The sequence below is a fragment of the Rhyacophila brunnea genome, unplaced genomic scaffold (genome assembly GCF_057557595.1).
Source record: "Rhyacophila brunnea isolate RB1 unplaced genomic scaffold, BYU_Rbru_1.0 scaffold_4, whole genome shotgun sequence".
Taxonomy (NCBI): domain Eukaryota; kingdom Metazoa; phylum Arthropoda; class Insecta; order Trichoptera; family Rhyacophilidae; genus Rhyacophila; species Rhyacophila brunnea.
In genome coordinates this window covers 9,326,748-9,349,235 of record NW_028233068.1, presented here as the reverse complement: position 1 = coordinate 9,349,235, position 22,488 = coordinate 9,326,748, and the positions used below count along the sequence as shown (strand labels likewise).

The window sequence follows — 22,488 nt, the reverse complement described above, 5'->3', positions numbered from 1 at the left end:
ACAAGTGGAAATAACAAAATACCGCCGAAGAGTTTCGCCTTGTTTTTCAGTTTATTGCCATGTTTTTGCGGATTTTCAACAAAGAAATAACGTGAGCATTATTATTTACTTTTAGAAAATACAACAGCGATAAATTATTATTTTATAATACACACTTCTTTTTTTATTATATCGTTTCTGTCACGGATTATTGATAGTTGTTTGTTTCCTGTCAATAAAATACTATGTACAAGTATTGAAATCGAAATAGTAAGCAATCAATCAAATCGTGTAGATATGACCAAGAAGAAGAGGCAGGTCAAATAATTGAAGGGCCCACTGGAAGACCGTTGAATGCTACAATACAGTGACGTCCCTAGACAAAAAGCCGCCCCTGGGCAGCGCCAAAATGTCACCCCAATTTTCATACAGTATTGTGTATCACCATGGACGTCGAAGGGCAACGGAAGTAAACTAGACATTGCGAACTCGACAAAAAAAATCAGTCATGTTAAACCTTTTATGTTAATTAATACATTTTTTTGTGCAGTGAGATGATTTTTTTAATGGAAAGATATTTTCGTTATTATTAAGTTTAGGTAGCTATTTCTGTATATTACCTAATGATTCTCCTCGATTTGCCGCCCTTTGAGTAACTGCCGCTCCTAAGCGACGCTCAATCTGCCTACCCCCACGGGACGTCACTGCTACAATATATATATATATTTTTTAGTTACCTATGTATGTATCAGTAGCGAATGGTGGAAGTAGGCTGTTAAGATCCCCAATAAATAGTGCACCTTAAACTTTGTTAGTCATACGTATTTGATTTTATTGAACTAAGACCACAATTTACAGATGGTATTGGTTAGTTTTGGTATATTTGGGGCAATACGACAAAATTGTGCACATTTTTTCATTCATACTTATTTGTTTTCATTGGATTAAGAATACATATTGCACATATTGATGGTTATTTTTTTTAAACTCATTAAGCCCTATCTGAACCAAACTATAAGTACTAGATAAAAAAATATTATTCTATCTATAAAATATACAAAGTTAGGTATGATTTTATATATTTTGTAGATAATTGTTTTTTTTTTTTATTATTATCTATTATGGCGTGGTTTTCGTAGGGCTTAATTGAATTTTAAAAACTAACCAACACCATATGTAAATTATAGTCTTATTTCAATGAAAACAAACACGTTTGATTGACAAAATTTAGTGTGTACCATTTATGGCCGATCTTCACAGCCTACCTCCACCCTTCGCCACTGGTATGTATGATAGCCTAGTTGCCCTAGTTCATAGAGCAACATTCTGCATTTGTTTACTAGTCAATATCGCTCACAGCATTGAGAAAAATGGCTTTTTCAAAAAACGACACACGGCTAGATTGCTGGGAGTCACCTTTGTCTACATAGCAATAACGCTTATTTCACACTACACAGTTTTAACCGTACGGAAAAAAATCGAACGGTAAAAATCCGAATCGGCAAGAAGTTCACGCTCTTTTCACACGAAAGCATGCATTAGGTCACGTACACCACTGAGTCATCGGTGGCCGTCCAGGTACCGTAAATTCAGTGGAATAAGCGGCTGCTATACGGTGTCGTTTCGGTTTTTAACCGTCGCCGTGTAATTGCCGGCCACAGACGGACAGTTCTCGTAACAGGTTGAACATGCCAGTTAATAACCATACAGTTATCTTTGGTAGATAATCTGCTGCGCCCATAGACGGACACTTTTCGACCTTTCAGATGTGTGCCATGTTCAAACTGCCAGCGACCCCCCACTCCCGTGTTTTTGTAAAACTGTTGGAATTTCAACTAGTCGAAAGTTCTCGAGTGACATTAGATGTCCGTAACGTAAAGTAGAATATACCGCGCGATACAACTACTGCTGGTGTTGCTTGTTATAAAATACAAATTCATTTATTATTAAAAATATAATAATATTATGTACGCGGAGATCGCAAATATTATATTTTATTTATTTTTACGAGAGTAAAACAAAGTAATAGTTATTTATGTAAACATATTATTTTATACAATATAATATAAATGTTAAAATTTTAGAGAGCATTATAAATATTAAGTTATTGTGAAAATATAGACTAATTTTATTTATTGTATGTAGTGAATATTACAAATTATTAATTTAAGACGTTCACAACATAAATTAATATACCTAATTGTGAATGACAATGTCGCTAAATCTAAATAAAATTTAAGTATATATTTTAATAATATCATAGTAATTAATTATTATACTGATGATTGATGTAAATATAATTTTGTGGCTTATTGTATATAAAATCAATACCTTTATAAATATTACCGTTTTCTTACTTAATTAATACTGTCCATTAAAGGGAATAATTTATTCAAAAGAAAAGATTATATTTTATATTTACACGAATGTGTATAATATTGTTTCGGTGAATCGATAAAATACACAATCCACTAGCGAAATCATGATTTATTTTACCAACGTCATAGGTGTGTATTTATGTCAATTTGTTTCTAATAAAAACAATTATAATCATAATAAATTCAAAGTAAATTATTCGTGTATCATCGTTCAAGTATACCCTACCTAAAACTAATTTAAACAATACCCCTGTGTATTATCTCCGCGAACATAACCTCCATAGTTTTTGACACTTTGATAACTGTACGTATATGGGCACGTCTGTTGACAGTTCGACAGATTTAAATGGGGTAGTTAAACTGATCTGTGGTGTGGCCACTAACGTACAGTTATTGAACAGTTATTGTCTGTGCCATGTTCAACCTGTTACGAGAACTGTCCGTCTGTGGCCGCCTAATGTGAAAAGGGCCATGCTCTTCTTCACGCCACTAAAAGAATGTTGCCGTTCGATTTTTGCCGTACGGTCAAAACCGTATAATGCGAGAGGAGCGTAAAAGTGAATGCCATATGGAAAAACTTTACCCGCCATTTCAGCTGTCAGTATTATCAACTAATCAAACTATTGTTGACACTTTTAAGGTTAGGTTAGGTTAAATGGATGATACACATACATAATTAAGGAAGTCGTGGAGTTTCTATTGATAAATACCTAGGTACAATTTATTCATTTGTGACTGTTCTTCGTTATTGTCTTCCACTGTTGAGCATCCTAGTGATACCTTTTCAGATTAACAATGATTCCCAACCATTTTTGCTTGGCGGAACTCTTGACACATTTTAAAAAAATCTCGCGGAACTTCTTATATATTATGTGAGTTATACCTATCTACATATTATTATGGTAGATCCACGATTGCCGCGCGGTTTAAGCATCGGCCTATAACGTCGTGGATCCCAGGTTCGAATCCTGGGTCTGATAAGTACGCATATTGTTTTTCAATTTGTGTATAAGTCAGAGTATGGACATAATAGATTGAGCAAGTGGCTGACATCCATTTTTCGTAAAAAAAAAAAAAAAATCTGTTAATACAAAATCTTCACTCAGTGGAGGCTCATTTATGATCTTATTAGGATCATACATGGTCGGATAAAGAAGCACATTTTTAAATAAAGTTAAAATATGCACCAGTTGTAGAGTCCGATCACAGAACAGACAATAAATAGAATACCGATAGGCTATATTCAATACGCCGCATATTGATGCAGGGTTTCGAATGTGTGAGTGTCCTACGAAAATGAAGTACCTACGCATTATGCACGTGAAATAGTGTGTGTAATACACTAATGCACCAACATTAAATGAGCGTAAATGCATAAAACGAGAGCAGTTTTCAGTATTCGACGAAAAACGTATTCTTGACACGTGTGTAAGTTTAACCCGGGTTCTTCCTTACTTGAGTCGGTTATAAGTAAATCGTTTTACAGTGGCACCATGTGTACGGCAAATGCGGCTAGCAGTTGTAGTGGTATTGTTTGCTAGCATTGAAATAGGCACCGTCGCAAGCAATTCAATACACGCGCGAATCACCTATGGTGCCACTGTAGAATGATTAACCTATACCTGCTATCGCCTTACCCGTTATATATTTCAGTTTCCATTATTTCTGAGTTCCCTGAGTCAAATTTTATGCAAATTCATTACATATTTACTACATTTTATTATAGGTAGTATAGAAAATCATTGGAATTATGATATAAATCACTACAAACAATCACAATATTATAGTTTATAGTTTACGCCATTAATGCCCCAAGCGAGAAATGTGTAATAAGTATACGAATATTAACTTGAATTAAATGAAACAAATATGTACGAAAAATTCATGTAAATGAGAATAGCGACATTTTATCAAGTCGCTTTTTGTCGTCTGTTTACCTCATTTAGCTGGCCGATCCCCCTCACCAGGCCCCTCTAACCACATCCCCCCTAACTACGGGCCCCCAGGCTAGATAGAGCCCTGTCAGCCCCGTAGCCATGTAGCACTTATGGCTCATACCTACCCCATATTCCATATGGGCCCATAAAGCCCAATTTTGTCACCGCAGTACGAAGTAAATCAAGATTCGTGACGTTTGAATTTAAATATATTATAGGAGTTCACAAATGCCATAGATTATAAATTCAGCTAGCTAAGACTTCGCAAAAAAAACTGAAGTACTTTCTGCTCGACAATACCGTAGGCAGTGGCGTCCCATGGGGGTAGGCAGGTCATGCGTTACACGGGGGTGACACATTAAACATATTATAATAATAGGTTCATAAAAAAACGTCCATTTTATTTTTAAAAAGCTGTTGTTTAAGAGAATTTCTCTTCACTCAATGTGGCCCAGCGAAATCAAAAGTTTGGACTCTCATGCGTTAAACAATAACTTATACACTTGTTAAGAGCATACTTCAGTGAAACGGCAAATAATTTTTAACTATAGGTGCGACGAAATTTTGGACTCGCTGGCAATCGGAGAGCGAAAGTCGAGCTGTGAACACGTCAAATTGTTTCGTGATGGTGACGGGGGTATTAATTCTTAAATCGTGTAAAGATGACTAAAAAACGTTACCCATTTACTTGAAAAAGAAAACATGTCAATGAATATATTATTATTGTTACTAATGGAACAATAAACAGAACATTAAATGGACGCATGTTGAATTTTTATCACAAATTTTTTTTTGTTCTGCAGGCGTCGTTTGCACAATCTTCGCGTCGCGTAGTCACGATCGTTTTAGACCGTGCCCCAGCTGAGGTATAGCCTTAATAAACACTATACACACTGTAGTCTTAGTTTAATGAAGACAAATACGTTTTACTGACAAAGTTTATAGGCCATCCATGGACTGAAACCGTATGCGGTTTCGAACCGTGTACAATACTAAGCTTATCTTTTCTGGTTATGGAAATATATTTCCACAAAGTATATTATAAGCATTTGATCGTACCCGTTTATACCATACACTTGCACTTACAAATTTAGTAAAAATATATTTTCATGAACGAAAATCATAAGTTTAGTATGGCACACGCAATGCTAAACCGCATACGGTTTCAGTCCATGTATGGCCTCTGTGCACTCGCCACTGCTATCGTATCCAGATCCAATTCACCCATAAAAGTTTTAATTGACCTCCATACAGCAATGGTGTGGTAAGGTGCGCTGATTCTGATTACGTCTTTGGCTATAATAGTTACCATTCTGCAGCATAAACGAGGAAGACTCCCCGGAAGCAGACTGGCGCCATACTTATTTGTGAATACTTCCGACCATTTCACCATAGAAAGATTTTTGAAGAAGATATGGCGCTCTATTTTCCGAAACTTACATAAATTTAGATTATGACGTTGACTGTATTGTACAGGCTGATCAGGAAAACTAAGTATTTCATTATTTTAATCATGAAAAATGTCATAGTTTTTTTTGCATGTGTGCTTTACTTTTGCATACTCGTACAAGGTTAATATTAAGTAGATATATCTTCTTCTTCTTATTGTGCCATACCCTAACGGAAGTCGGCTACCATCAAGGCGATCTTAGATTTGTCATCTGCTACCCGTAACAGTTCAGTGGAGCTGCACTCGTATCAATCACGGAGGTTCTTAAGCCACGAAATGCGGCGTCGTCCTCTGCTACGCTTACCGTTGATTTTTCCTTAAATGACAAGTTGGGGTATGCTGTACTTTTGTCCTCTCATAATGTGGCCGAGGTACTGTAGTTTCCTGGTTTTTGATACTACACATAACTTCTCGGTTCTTTCCCATTTGATTGAGAACTTTAACATTCGTCACCCGGTCAGTCCAAGGAATTTTTAGGATGCGTCTATACAGCCACATATCAAAAACTTCAACTCTCACTATGTTCAACCAAATTGCCTCGAGTGTTGATATACTCCACTTGCGTGAGGGTGGGTTTAGGTGGACGCTATTTTATAAATTCTTAAAATAGAGTCTCCCTAGCAATCTCGGTGTACTTCTTTGAACTTCTATAGATGTATAATTGTATTTTCACTGCTTTTGTATGTTCTCTTTTTATATTATCATTTTTATCGTTTTTATTACTTTTTTTCTTTATAAAAATGTTTCATGTCTTGTTGTGAACGTCTTAAACTTAGAATTTGTAATGTCCACAATATGTTAAAATATAAATTAAAAACTCTCCATGACATCTCTTGGTTTAGCGTCCATACTTCCATACCATATAAAAGAATTGAGAGACTTAACAGCGTACCAATATTATATAATATATTGTTAATTTCTGTTCGTATTATGGTATGCCTGATCCAAACCAATATACAGCCGTTTAGTTGTTAAAATCCCCGATGTGGCAAAATTTAAAGCTCTAAAAAAACTGCATTTAAAACACTAAAATGAAGGTGGATTTTTCTTCTCCAATCTGCCCTAGCTATTTCATGTCTCTTTGTATACTATCAAGCTGGCATGGTCGTGATCTTCCCGTATTCCGTTTTTCTTCTGAACCATTTAAAATAAGATGATTTGTCGGTGCGCCTGTTCATCCATACGTGTCACGTGGCTACCCCATCGCAGACATTGGGTTGGGTATGAAAATCTGACGACGTCAGGCTCACCAAATACGTCGCCAGCTAATATCATCGTTGCAGATCCTCGCCTTATTACCACGTTTTTATTAGCTCGTATTCTTGTTTGCCCAGTACTAATTTTTTCTTGTGTGTCCAGTACATTTGTTTGTCCAAGATTTGTATTGGACCATTGAAGATTTTTAACTAACTTCCCAACTAACTAGACATTTGAAACTTTTAGAATATATCAGAACACAACGACAATGCATTCTTGTAATACTTTTAGCCATTTTTAAGCAGAATTGGATTAATTTTCAGTTAATTCTGTTTTGTATTGAAAGTTATTATTGTTGGTTGCTAAGGGGGTCCTAGCAACAAAATTATTAATATATACGTGCGTTACTATGGAAATCAAAATGAAATGTCAAAATGACATTTCAGTATTCTATATTTATTCAGTATTTCTATCAAGTACAATAAAAAGTTTTTATTAATATATAGAATTGTTTAGTTTATATGATTCCACAGAAAATTTAAAAACGTCGTATATAAAAAGCTCTTTTTATCTTGTAATTATTTTTATATTATAATGAAGCGTATGAAGATTGTTAAATTTTGTTGTTGTAATGCAATATAATCACAACATTATTTCTGGGTCGCCATGTATAATATGTTTTCTCGGACACGGGAAAGTATATCCTTTCAAAAGACACACATGAATATAGATATATACATAGGTATCTCACGAATTCCTTTGATAAGAGGGAAAAAAAGAAAATTTATAGCTTTATTTACTTAAAATAACTCCCCTACCAAATGACGCACAACCAACCCCGTTTAATAACAAAAAATACTTTTCTAAGACTTCTGAATGAAAAAAACCTACCCGATTCTACGACTAAGCAAATAAAATATTAAATTCGATGTTTATGTTGGCATAATTCCTGTTTTCTGAAAGGTACAATAATACCTACCTAAATTCAATAGAGGGTCGTCCATATATGACGTCATCTCCTAATGGTGCGAAGGGGGTCTACTATAATATTATAATATAACGAGTTGTGACGAGAGTATAAGGAGGAGGGGGGTGTAGAAAGTGCTACGTCATAAAATAAACAAAATTTATATAGGTATTGTTTTTTTTGAAAATAAAATATGCTGTAGGTACCTACTAACTGTAATAAATAAACTCTCCCCTCACAACATCCAAGCAACAATGACTTTATCTCTCCACAAAGTGTTGCCAACCGTACTATAATTATAGCATATTTTGTACTATAATTTTCGTCTGCGTACTATTTACGTTATAAAACAGCAGTGACGTCCCTAGACAAAATGCCGCCCCTAGGCAGACCCAAAATGCCGCTCCATTTTTTATACAGTATTTTTTATCATCCTTTCAGGACTCCAATATCAAATAAACATTACTAACAAAATACCTATTATTTCACTAAAACATACAAAATTAAATTTAGATATAAAAAAGCGAATAAATATATTCAAATTATCAGAGACTGAGGTTCCATATATAGAATCTATATGGTTGATATTCTGACATATTTGGTTTGTACCATTTAGCAATACACAGATTTATTATTTCCACACAATTTTTACTATGCTATTATTGTAGGTAGATACAACATGTAAACAAAATAATTTTAGCTATGTCTATGTATACCAAATGATTATCCTCGATTTGCCGCCCTTCGAGTAACTGCCGCCCCCAAGCGATGCTGAATCTGCCTATCCCCACGGGACGTCACTGTAAAACAGATATAGTACGCCCAAAATACTTTAATTTTGAACATTGGAAAAAATACCTAACAAGTAATAACATTTCGATATTTCCGTACTATAAATTGGTGTAAAGTACTATAATGTTGCAATATATGAAAATTTGGAGAACCTGGAAAAAATGCTCGAAAAACTCGTAAAAAAATCCCTTGACTTTGGTTTAAAATGAAATATCTTGATTTCGTCGATAAGCGTTTTTGGTTAGAAGAGGTACCTACCTAAATAAAAATGGGTTTCGGAATTTCTCAAATTCTACGTTATTTTTTTGTGAGAAGCAAAAATCCTATACATTTTTAACATGTGACCACGCGTACCTACTTTAATTTTTGCCGAAATACTATAATTACGTGGAATGCGTACTATACTTCGGTTGCAAAAAGATGGCAACACTGTCTCCCATGACCCCCACATCCTGAAGCGGTGGGGGCCCGCTAGGCTAGGATTTTTGGCGGGCCCCCTACCTATCGCTATAGATAATGGCAGTGTGACGCTGTACAGTAGCGTTTTTCAAACGGTGTACGCGGTAAAATTAATGTTTATATTTAGTGTATTGTTATATATTTTAATACATCCATTTGAATTATGGAGTTGTCGAGTATCGATACACAATTAAAAATTGTGTCGTACAACCACATAATTTTAAAAACATTATACTATTAGAGAGAGTTTGTGATGTATGTTTATATCACTCATCTAGTCGACTCGCCACGCCGGGCCCCTCCTGAGCCCGGGCCCCGAGGCTAGAGCCCTGTCAGTCCCCCCTTTGTGGGGGCCATGCTATCTCCACACCTCATTTACCGCCAAAAAAATATCGTTTTGATACCATTTCTTGCGTGGATAAATGTGTAACTGTAATATTATTTATATTTTTTTATACTTTTGTACTTTGTGAATTTGATCATAACTAAACAATAATGTTTTTGGCGTTGGCGTAAGTATTGATTATATAAAATACATTTCATAAATGGAAATATCCACTAATTATTTCTATTGTAGTCTATAATAATAAAATAATGGTGCGTTTTCTCCGCACGCCTATGGAATCAACCATTTTTGTATACATACAAGTTAATAGCGTACATAAGTGAAACGGCAAATAATTTTCCAACTGTATGTGGAACCGGTGTTGCTAAGCGTACTATAATTATAGTAATTGTACTATAATTTTGGTCCGCGTACTATGTACGATATAAAACAGGTATAGTACCTACGCCCAAAATACTATAATTTTGAATATCGGAAAAAATATGTAAAAAGTACTAAAATTTCGATATTTCCGTTCGATAAATTGGTGCAAAGTACTATAATTTCGCAATATAAGCAATTCGTAGAACTTGGGAAAAAAAATGCTCGAAAAACGTAAAAAAATCCCTTGACTTTGGTTTAAAATGAAATTTGATGAATTTATCGGTAAGCAATTTTGGTCAGAAGAGGGGTCTAGGACGATTTGGCACCGCGAACTGGCCTCCGCCGATTGGCCTCCGGTAATTGGCCGCCGGTACAATCGGACGCCGGCCCAATTGGACGCCGACCCAATTCGACGCCGACCCAACTGGCCTCCGGGAGATTGGACGCCGCACAGTTGAATTAAATGCGCAAAGGAATAGACGTACGTTACGATTTGTTGGAGTAAATAAGCAAGTCAGTTTAATATGCTTCTATCTTCTCAGTAGGTGTATCTTATACATTTCGCGCTTGACACATTTTTAATATAGATTGAGAAAAATTATTATGCCTGATGATGTTTATTAAAAGAAAATAATTCTTCCCTCGCTAAAGCTTAAAGATGTGCATAATCAATTAATTTATTGTCTATACATGGGTACTTATTTATATTTACAACAAATATTTAAAATAATGTTAGATGTTAGAATGAAAATTACATTATATTTCAGCGTTTTATCGACTTAATATTATAATAAAGCTTAAACATGTATATTATTATGCATAAATGCGTATTTTAAGATAGTATGAAATTACAAACAAAATATTAAGTAAGTTATCTGCTAAGTATAAATGTTTTAGTAGTTTGATTGATAAACTACTTAGGTACTGGGTGCCGGACGAAATCTCGAAGGCCGAAATCCCGAAAGCCTAAATCCCGAAAGCCGAAATCCCGAATATCGAAATCCCGAACGCTGAAATCCCGAATGGCCGGAATCCCGAAGGCCGAAATCCCGAAAAATAAAAAAAATACAAACATCAATAATTGCGCAATTTTTGCAAGAGACACAAAAACCCATTTTTTGTGGAAATATAAAAAAAATGTAAAATACAAACACCAATAATTGCGCAATCGTGAATTGCGCAATTTTTGTAAGATGCACAAAATCCATTCGTTCTACAAAATGGTCTCTCCTGAAAAAAATTGCGCAATCAGAAAAACCCATTTTCCGAAAAAATGGGATTTGTCTCTCTTACAAAAATTGCGCTCACGATTGCGCAACTATTGATGTTTGTATTTTACATTTTTTATATTTCCACAAAAAATGGGTTTTTGTCTCTCTTGCAAAAATTGCGCAATTATTGATGTTTGTATTTTTTCATTTTTCGGGATTTCGGCCATTCGCGATTTCAGCATTCGGGATTTTGGCCTTCGGGATTTCATCCGGCATCCAGTACCTAAGTAGTTTATCAATCAAACTACTGAAACATTTATACTTAGCAGATAACTTACTTAATATTTTGTTTGTAATTTCATACTATCTTAAAATACGCATTTATGCATATTAATATACATATTTAAGCTTTATTATAATATTAAGTCGATAAAACGCTGAAATATAATGTAATTTTCATTCTAACATCTATTATTATTTTAAATATTTGTTGTAAATATAAATAAGTACCCATGTATAGACAATAAATTAATTGATTATGCACATCTTTAAGCTTTAGCGAGGGAAGAATTATTTTCTTTTAATAAACATCATCAGGCATAATAATTTTTCTCAATCTATATTAAAAATGTGTCAAGCGCGAAATGTATAAGATACACCTACTGAGAAGATAGAAGCATATTAAACTGACTTGCTTATTTACTCCAACAAATCGTAACGTACGTCTATTCCTTTGCGCATTTAATTCAACTGTGCGGCGTCCAATCTCCCGGAGGCCAGTTGGGTCGGCGTCGAATTGGGTCGGCGTCCAATTGGGCCGGCGTCCGATTGTACCGGCGGCCAATTACCGGAGGCCAATCGGCGGAGGCCAGTTCGCGGTGCCAAATCGTCCCATTCCCTCAGAAGAGGTACCTAAATAAAAAGGGGTCTCGGAGTTTCTCAAATTCTCCACCATTTTTTTTCTGAGAAACAAAAAACCTATACATTTTCAATAGATGACAACGCGTACTATATTTTTACTCCAAATACTACAATTTAGGAGGCTCTGTACTATAATCCCACTTTGAAAAGATGGCAACACTGTGTGGCACGAAATTTCGTCGACGAGTTTGCACGTCAATTTGTTTTGTGATGACGTCGGGAGAATATATTCTTAAATCGTGTAAAGATGACTAAAAAACGTTCCGCATTTACTTGAAAAAGAAGTCATGTCAATGAATATACTATTATTATTACGAATATAATAATAAAAATAACATAAAAAGGACGCATGTTGATTTTTTATGACAAATTACATTTCGTTCGGCTCGCGTCATTTGCACAATACGCGCATCGCCTAGTCACGATCTTTTTTTAGACCATGCCTCAGCTGAGGTATAGCCTTAACTCACCAACACTTTCAAACGCACGGAAAATAGCCGAAACTGGCGGGACATTTATGAACTATATAATATTCAATCTCTTAGTTAGTATTAGTTTGATGGAAACGCGTACAAACGAAGAGCGAAGGACCGAGACGAGTGGAAGGACTGACCTAGCAATCTTATTCATCCAGCAGTAGACTGACTTTGATTGTAGAAATGCGGGATTGATTTGCATTTGAGGAGGGTCAACGATAGCTATAAATAACAATATTACGAAATTCCTTCAGCGGAGCCCTGTCTTGCTCATTTAATTCGTAAGGACAGTGACGTGCCGTGTGGGAATCAAGACATGTGCTGTTTACGGTTGGAACATCCGAAAGGGACGATAAATTAAGGAAGGAGTGGTATATTAGTATATTAGTAGTGTAGTGAGGTAGGGATTGTAATTTTGAATAAATATATCAATACCGGTATTTCGGTATTTATTATTGAATACCGGTATTAATACCTGTATCAGTAAAACATATTATAGAAAAAAAAGTACCTATGAATAATTGTAGCTATTAGAATATATTTAAGACACTATGAATAGCAGCCTAAAGTACCTACCTACCTACATTTTTAATGTTGATAATTATTCATATTTATAGATAAGTCCGAGTAAAGGAAAATCTCTCTTAAAATTTAACATTTATTTTGTTGGATATACCTACTATCGACGTTGGATCAATAGTAGTTATAGAATATGTTTTCTTTTGGAAACATTTTAATTCTATAGGTATATTTATTTTTATACACTAAATTTAATATAATTATACAATATAATAGTAGTAATAAACAAATAATAATTAATTCATTTTCGAAAAACATAAACGTGTATGCTTTCTTAATACCGAAAATACCGGTATTTCGGTATCGATAAATAATCTAATACCGGTTTTGAAAACCCTACCCAGAGGCACCGCATCCTTTATAATGTAGCTATCACTTTGCATCCATAAAAGTGTAGGTGTATCCATAAATAAATGATTACAGAGTATTTTGTTTTATTTGACACATATTTGTTACTTTATAAGTTTTGATAGCGGATGTAATTGTACAAATAATGTTGACCACTTATTGGTTCCCGTTGATTGTCAAGATTGTAAAGATGGCCAACACTCAACAGTATTAAAAGAATACATTGTCGTCGTGTTCTGATATATTCTAAAAGTTTCAAATGTCTAACTAGTCGGGAAGTAAGTTAAAAATCTTCAATCGTCCAATACAAATTTTGGACAAACAAGAAAAAAATTGTACTGGACACACAAGAAAAAATCTGTACCGGACAAACGAGAATACGAGGTAATAAAAACGTGGTAAAAAATAACTTTGCTTCAAAACCATTACATTTCTTCTTTTTTTCTTCTTTTGACCATGTCCGATCATAATAGGATCATATTATGGGCCTCCACAGAGTGAAGGTTTGATTTAACAAATTTTTTTTTTTTAGAGAAATAAATGTTAGCCATTTGCTTAAACTATTAGATTCATAACACCACAACCAAACACAAATTGAAAAACAATTTGTAGGTATATTTGCCAGACCCAGGATTCTAACCAGATTCCCACGAAATTATAAGCCGACGCGTAAGCCGCGTGGCCATCGTGTATCGTAATAACTGTTATTACCAGTACACAGGGGCGGCTCTACCTTAGGTGTTTGTAGGGATCATCCCCACATTCATATTATGTCAAAAATCCACGTCTAATTATGTTTATTATTGGACATAATGTACCTAACTACATACTTAATTGTATGGTTAAATCATAATTTATTCTATACATCTCAACTCGTAGAAATATTTATTATGACTATAAAATAAAGCAATTGTTGTAAATTATGTAATAATATAATATCGGATATCCGGACAATAAAATAGTTAGTACCTATATACAAATTAAGACAGTTATGGCGTCTGTTTCTCGCTGACCGAGATGATTCTGAACCATCCCATCTCCACGGTATATCTCGTTCTACAAATAATTCGAATACATTAGCGTTAATACGCGCCGACTAGGGAGCAATTCGAATAACCCCGAAGTGAGTAAAAATAGCTTGCTAGATGTGATTGAGTAGTGGCTCAGATATAAAATTACCGATTAATACAAAACATCTTATTATATTGAATAGTTTGATCCATAATGCATAATATGAGGAAGTAGGTAGGTATATTTAATAATTAATAGCTAAACCCCGCCACCTATAAATTCGTACAGCCGCTACTGCCAGTACATAAGTTACCCTTTAACTAAAACGTTTTTATATAATCTAATTTTTTGTCAATACCTAATTTGGTTAAGCTGGCTGTCAGGCAGACCAAATCAGAGCATATGTAGGGAGTTCTAATAACAAATAATTATTTAAATAAATTAAAAAATATTAATAATAATATGCGTGCTCACCGTTTTAAACCCTCGGTACATGATCCTGATCTCCTGCTTGGTGAACTTGGTCTGCCGGCAGAGGTCCTCGAGAGCGACGGGGATCGGCTTCGGAACCCTCGTCGGCTCCAGCTCGTACACCACCTCCTCGCACGGTGAGTCCGGTGGAGTCGCCATGCTTCATCCAGCTCACCACACTTAATTGCAATATTGCGTTGGATACACACAACTTTCACGTACCAATTAATATATTATGAACTTTTGTCTTTTTCTTAAAACTTCATTGTGATGGTTTGTTTTATTTAGTGAACATTGTTAATTTTACTTTTTAGTAGGTACCTACTGCTTTGTGTGAAGACGTATACCTAATATTTTTACTATAATATAGGAAACAAGTAAATTGTTTGATTAATTATTTGTTGAATTAAATAAATTTTTAGTATTTATTCCACTTTATTAATTAAATTTTGTACCGGTTTCGTTCTCTTCAAAGGAACATTATCAACTGATCAACTCTTGATATCAACTCTTGAGTTGATAATGTCCCTTTGAAGAGTACGAAACCGGTAGAAAATTTAATTAATAAAGTAGAATAAGTACATACTATAAAATTGTGTTTTATTTAATTAAACAAATAATTAATCAAATAATACAACGCAGTTTCACCATGAATTGACAGTTAACAGTGTTAACACTATAAAAGAAAACAAGTAAAAAATTAAATTTAGATGTGGTGATTTTTGTTTATATTATATTACGCCACTATAATTGTTGTCGTGATGACAAATCAAAAGACCAGCGGTTCTTAACATGTGTATAGGCCTAATTATACTAGCAGATTCGCAGACCCAACCACGTTCAACGATCGTCGTAAGCGATCGTCGCCGGAACGATTCAGCTCCCAAATCGATCGTATTGACGCTTAATTTGATTGGTTTATAATATTAGCTCATTTGCTGGTGTAAACAATATTAAGTAAACAGTATTTCCTCATTATGTTACGTATGCTACTTTAAATGCCAATTAGAGATGACATTTAGACAATTTAGACAATTTAATAGAATATTATTTTTGTTTTGTATTATTATTGTCTGTTAAAATTATGAATTAATGTCACACTTGTGTTGTTTGCAAGACCGGAAACGTCACGTACGGCCACTCTCGGAAGCTCACGGTTAATTATTTGGATATTCTCGTACGTTCTCGGTAATTAAAGACGCGATCGTCAGGCAAATTGTACCCACATATAGGAAATGTTAAAATTTGGTTACGACTCCATGAAATGACTCAAAGGTGACTTTCCACGATAGGGAGCGATCGTGGTTGGCGATCGAGCCAGACGGTCGGTCTGAGAATCTGCCAATGTAATTGGAGCTTAACACAATAATCTTGTGTAGTTACCAATTTTTGGTACCTACATAAGAAATGCATAGCTAATAGCCGCTGAAATATTACTATACTGAAATAAACCATAAAGAACCCACGAGAACGAGGTTGAACCGAGGCTAGAGGTTAGAGATAGAATTTTTATTAATTCATTTATCATTAAAAAAATTAGAGACATTATAAATTATACAACACAATATACACAAGACATTTATATATATTGGAACAGTAAGAAGTCAACTGAGTGAAGATCAGTGGCGAAGGGTGGAGGTAGGCTGTTAAGATCAGACATAAGTAATGCACATTAAACTTTGTCAGTCATTCGTATTTATTTTTATTGAACTAAGAACTAAGACTACATATTTACAGATGGTTTTAGTAAGTTTTTATAAATTAATTAAACCTTGCCTAAACCAAACCATAATATTTATGGGCGATTCGACAAAATAGTGCACACCTTTTCATTCATACTTTTTTGTTTTCGTTGAATTAAAAATACATATTACACATGTTGTTGGTTAGTTTTTTTTTAAATTCATTAAACTCTGCCGAACCAAGCCATAGTAGATAAAAAATATTATTTTATCTATAAAATATCTAAAATTGTGTATGGTTTAACCTGATCCGTGCCACGGACGAATTAACTCGCTAAATCATGTATGTCGCGTCAGGCCACGGACGAATATATTCGCGGGTTCTTGTAAACGTCATAACTTCTGAATACACATTCTGTGTATATTTTCTAAACAATATTTATCATTTTAGTATGAAAATATTCACGATAAACTTGATAAATATGTTGTGTTGCTAAGTTTTTACAAATACGTATCATTCCGTTCCTATTTCATATTTTCAAAGGATTTATTTTATTTTGAAAATAGCTGGCCTACAAGTGTCCACCTAGTAAAAATTGGCTGGCAGTGATAAGGTTTATGGCATAATTGTTGATATTTTGTAGATAGGCGATTATTTTTTTACTATTATCTATTATGGTTTGGTTTAGGGAAGGTTTAATTGACTTTTAAAAACTAAACAGCACCATCTGCAAATAATTGTATTATTAGTTCAATGAAAACAAATACGTATGACTGACAAAGTTTATTGCGGAGTATTTATGTCGGATCGTAGCAGCCTACCTTCATCCTTCGGCACTGGTGAAGAGTGAGGCGTTTGAAGAACTTATTATAAAACAAAATTCATCTACATTCACTCGTTAGTGAAATACACCGATAACTGAAGAAATTTAGTTGAATATAGCTATCGCCCTCCCAATCGGAATTACCAATAATAAATCAGTTGCATACCTCTGGATTAGTGAATCCAATCCCGAGCCAAACTCTTAATTCCGGGATTTCGGGATTACGATTTGACGATCACGGGATCCCGGGACTGGTCCCGGGATTGGCATTTTTTCCATAATTAATATAAAATTTTTATATATACAAATAACGTTGATAAATTCGGTGAAAAATAAATGTAGTATAATTTATACTATTTAAGACATTTATTGTTAATATTGTGTACGTTCAATCTTGGAAATACATAGGTTCAATGGAGTAAATAATATTGTAATATAAATAATAATGTGAGAGTAAAACAGTTTTATTTATTTATAAAAAGATAACAAATACAAGTTCAATTAAAATAAAAAAATGACAAATGCATTAAAAAACATGATGGAATCACTTTGTTCAAAGCGCGAAGCATTGTTTTTTCAAATCTTTCTCATTTTTATTAATTTATGTGAAAAAATAAAATGAATTGGCAACTTACACATGGGTAATAAATCAAACTTCATTCAAACTCAGTTTATTTCTAATGTATTTGTATGTTATTAAAAGTATTTTTTCTGTTATATTTTCGTTTTTATTTTATTTTCCATAAAAATTGATAACAAAACTCAATCCCGAAAGTTTCGGGATTATGTTTACCAATCCCGGGATTCATAGGTATCAAAAATAGTTCGGGATCCCGGGATTGGGATCCCTACTCTGGATAATAAACAGTATAATAATTGATGTTATAGTTATCAGGGACGTACAGATCATTTGAAATGAGATGACTGTACTGCACTACGGGAGATTTGAAGATCATTGGAAAGTGGGGGCAATAAATCATCTGGGACGGTGAATGATCCCGGAGGACGCCAAGACCCGCAGTCTTGTATCCAGTTTTTACTGGGGACATGGACTTGTTGGACATGGACATGAAATTGTTTGCTCATTGTACATGCAAACTTATAGGAAAGAAAATATTCACTGTGATTGGAATACTTCATAGTCATGGAAAATCAGACTTGCAAACCCTACGATTTGGTATGAAAGTCACTTAGCCATCAGTATCATCATCGATACAAGGTCATCCAAGAAACTCTTCACCATTAGCTTCAATAACACACTGAGTAAACACAGATCTACTTCTACAGCAAAGAATGGTTGTCCCTAAACCTATTCCCTGAAGTGCGCTAATTAAGGTGTAGTATTTTAGGGTTTTGACCGTTAATGTACTATATTTTTAATCTATATAAATATAATTTTCCAATCACCATTATATTATTATGATTATTGTATTATTTTTCTAATAAAATTGTATCATTATATGGATATCACATTGTTTTTGTTTCATTTCATTGTTTGTACTGTATCCAATATTGTACTCTATTGTGACCTGAGATGCACTCACGTGCACGTAGTGGATTTTAGTTAATATATAGTAAAAAAAATATTTAAATTTTTTTTTTGTGATCTTAATAATATTTATTGAACAGTAAAATGCACAAATATTTTTTCTCATGACTGGTTCTATCTCGGGTCTCAAGAGGTTATATTATGGTAATAATTTTCTGCATTTTTTTTCAAAATATAATTTTAGATATACATAATTTTGAAAACATCTCAAAAATCGTTTTTGTAGAAAAGAAAAAAATACGACACTCGACGGGACTTGACCTGTATTTACTAGATTCGCGCCAGTATGTTTTACCAATTAAACTACGAGCGCCTTATATAATTACGACGATTTTAACTAGTAGTTGTTACATGAAATGCTTATCGAATTGCGATATAAGGTTGGCCATGGCCCCCACAAAGGGGGGGCTGACAGGGCTCTAGCCTGTGGGCCCGGGCTCAGAAGGGACCCAGTGTGGCGAGTAGACCAGATATGTGAGATAAACACACATCACAAATTAGCTTTAATAGTGAAAAAAGTCACATGTGGGCGCTATTTTACTTAAATAGTGTTATAATATTAAAATATGTAGTTATATGATACAATTTTTAATTGTGTGTCGATACTCGACAACTCCATAGTTCAAATGGATGTATTAAAAATACACCTTAATTTTACCGAATACACCATTTAGAAAACACTACTGTAAAGCGTCACACTGATTTTACCCTTAGCGATAGATAGGGGGCCGCCTAAGATCCTAGCCCGGGGGCCCGCTTCAGAATGTGGGGGCCATGAGGTTGGCTATCGGTTTTAATATATTAAATTAAGGTAGGTACAATTAATTCCTCAATTACTAACCGATGTCGCGGATTACTCCATTAGTTAATTTTTATAACGTATTTAGACTTACTATTAATTTTAATAAACTATTTTTTTTACGTTCTATATACTGAATATACATAATTTGAAAACATCTCATGCATTATACCTACACACTAGAAAAAAATCGTTTTTGTAGAAACAAAAGTACGACGCTCGGCGGGACTTGAACCTGTATCTGCTGGATTCGCGCCAGTATGTTTTACTAATGTTACATTCTGAAATCTTGTCTCTTATTCGTTGAATAAAAAAAAATTGTTTGTTATATTGTTTTGAAATAAATGCAATTTTAAAATAGTAACCGTTCCTACTGACGTCCAAACGTATGATTCGCACTCTGCGTTCTATAAAAAGATCTCGCAGGCATTCCTGTGTGTTCCAACGCATATTCCAATAGATAATATTTTCCTAAACAAATCGATATTAATAATGTACTGTGGAAATTTTCTTGAATTTAAATTAATATAAAAATATATTTAAATAACGCACTAAAATATATTATACATCCACACCTGAGGTTTAATTCACCTATGTAGCTTTCATTTTCATGGCTTGCCAATTCGACACAGCGAGACAGAATCACAACACTTTTTATTTTAATATATTATTACATACGAAACTAGTTATATGAAATATAAATCATTATTCAAAATAATAACATAGCGGTGTATTTCTTAATACGATCGCTTCACAAATTGATAAAACACGAATGACGATAATTATAGTTGTCGCGGACCATTTTTTCCTCTCCCGGTTAAAGTGATATAAAATGACTTGATACAGTGTTCAGCGGCGCCGCGCAATTTTCGCGTCTGCCCGACCCCGGGGTCGGAGGAACACTGTGTACTATCTCACAGAGACCTGAGTTTTCCCTCTCGGTCTTGTCTGTAATCACGTCGGTCTGGTTTTCGACGGGCATTTTCCGACGTTCGCCAATCGCTGCACATTTATTATTAATCCAAACTGGACACTAAATTAATATGATTATTTTAAAACTAAATCCACTTCAAATGTGTCATAGTGGGAATTCATCAAGCAACTACTCTATGACAACATCTTTTTGGCTACGTATTAAAACTGTGAACTGACATGCTACAATTATAAAGTAACAAGCTCCTCCCATTTAGGCGATAACAGCGCCCTCCTTCACGTAGCCAAGAAGATGTTGTCGTACAATAAGAGTGGTACGAAACAAAATGGTGTAAATTATTATAGAACACAATGCTCCAGGAAGATAGTACAGTAGATACACTACAGTCATATAGATTCAAGATCTGAAATAATTGCATGTAGCTGCAGTGACCTTCCATGGGGCTAGGAGGTTATGTGTATCTTGGCGGCAAAAATTAAGAAAGGAATGCGCATAATACATTTTTTTTTGTGGAAAAGACACATGCGGCGCAAACGATTTGTTTAATTTGTAAGTGCCTATATCAAATTAAAAAAAATCTTTGCATGTAGATAGATACCTATACGTTTAAAATAGCGAAATACTTACGTAGTAGATACAATTTGAGACTAAAAATAAGATGGGTCTGCATTTTGAAGAGCGGCACTTTGCCTAGATATGTCACTAGTTTGATTTCAAGATTTGAGAAACTGCGTAGGGAGTAAATAGCGTGCTACCATTCCACTGATTACACACGCAGTAACATTATGTTATTTTTAACACTACAATAGGCCTAGACGCCCAATGACAGTACTTACTGTAGTTTAACAATACTGTAATCATCATCATCAGCCTGAATCTATCCACTGCTGGATGAAGGCCTCTATAAGCTGATTCCACTTCTTTCGGTCCTGTGCGTTGCGCTTCCACGTAGTTCCGCAGAACTTAACCATTTCATCGATCTAGCGGCCTCTAGGTCAACCTTGCAGACGTTTTGTACCTCTTGGGTACTACTGGATGACTAGATTTGTCCAGTGATTATCCCTTCTTTAAGCCATGTGTCCTGCCCGTTTCGAAGTTTTTAGCGAAGTCTATTACATCGCGAACCGTTGTCTGTTTCCTTATTCACTCGTTCCGCTTTTTGTCCTTGGCGTTATGCCCAGCATGCACCTCTCCATATTACGCTGTCCTACTCTAAGTTTCTGAATCTCTCTAACAATAGTGTATTTAGTAATAAAAATGAAACAATCACAGATGCCAGGGTTTTGGAAAAATAACATAAATATAATATGTACTGTGTATAATCAAACGCGGAGGTCCCGGATGATAGACCAGCACCTTACGCATTGCACCTCGAGAGCCGTTAGGTATACGAAATCCTCACCAGCCCTGAATGCTGGCCCTTGGCAAAGAGCGGTGAGAAGAAACTGCACTACCACGATAAATAAACTACAACTTAATTGAGATTATTAATTGAAGGCGTCCCCGAAAAAGGGGTCTATATGCAAAAACAAAATTGTTCGGAAGAGGGAAAAAACGTTTTATTCGATCATGCGGACTTTTGGAGTATATCTGTGATAATAATTATGTTCATGAAAACAGTCTTTATCATTGACATTTTTTTTGGATACTAAAATAATCATATAGACCCCTTTTCTACGGTGAGCATTTTAGTGTTGCGAATATCTCAAAAAGTGTAAAAGTTAAAATAATAAAACTATCCAATATCGTGAGCAATGTTATATAGACCCGTTTTAATCAATAAAATCACTTTTTGACATGATGTATTATAATATA

The 22,488-nt window shown here is 34.5% G+C and overlaps 2 protein-coding genes across 2 annotated transcripts in view; both read right to left on the bottom strand.

The window, feature by feature from the left end:
* Positions 1-20,643, bottom strand: part of LOC147066827 (A-type potassium channel modulatory protein KCNIP1) — a 136,312-nt gene extending 115,669 nt beyond the window's left edge. Inside the window, exons 1-2 of the mRNA XM_085953774.1 lie at positions 20,331-20,643; positions 14,889-15,244 (exon numbers count right to left, since the gene is read on the bottom strand). Coding sequence (XP_085809900.1) covers positions 14,889-15,044 — 156 coding nt within the window. The 5' untranslated portion in view covers positions 15,045-15,244; positions 20,331-20,643. The remainder of the gene's footprint in view (positions 1-14,888; positions 15,245-20,330) is intronic.
* The window catches only part of LOC147066824 (polyprenol dehydrogenase-like), a 656,880-nt gene that overhangs the window by 405,306 nt on the left and 229,086 nt on the right, over positions 1-22,488 (bottom strand). The gene's annotated exons all lie outside the window — the stretch shown is intronic.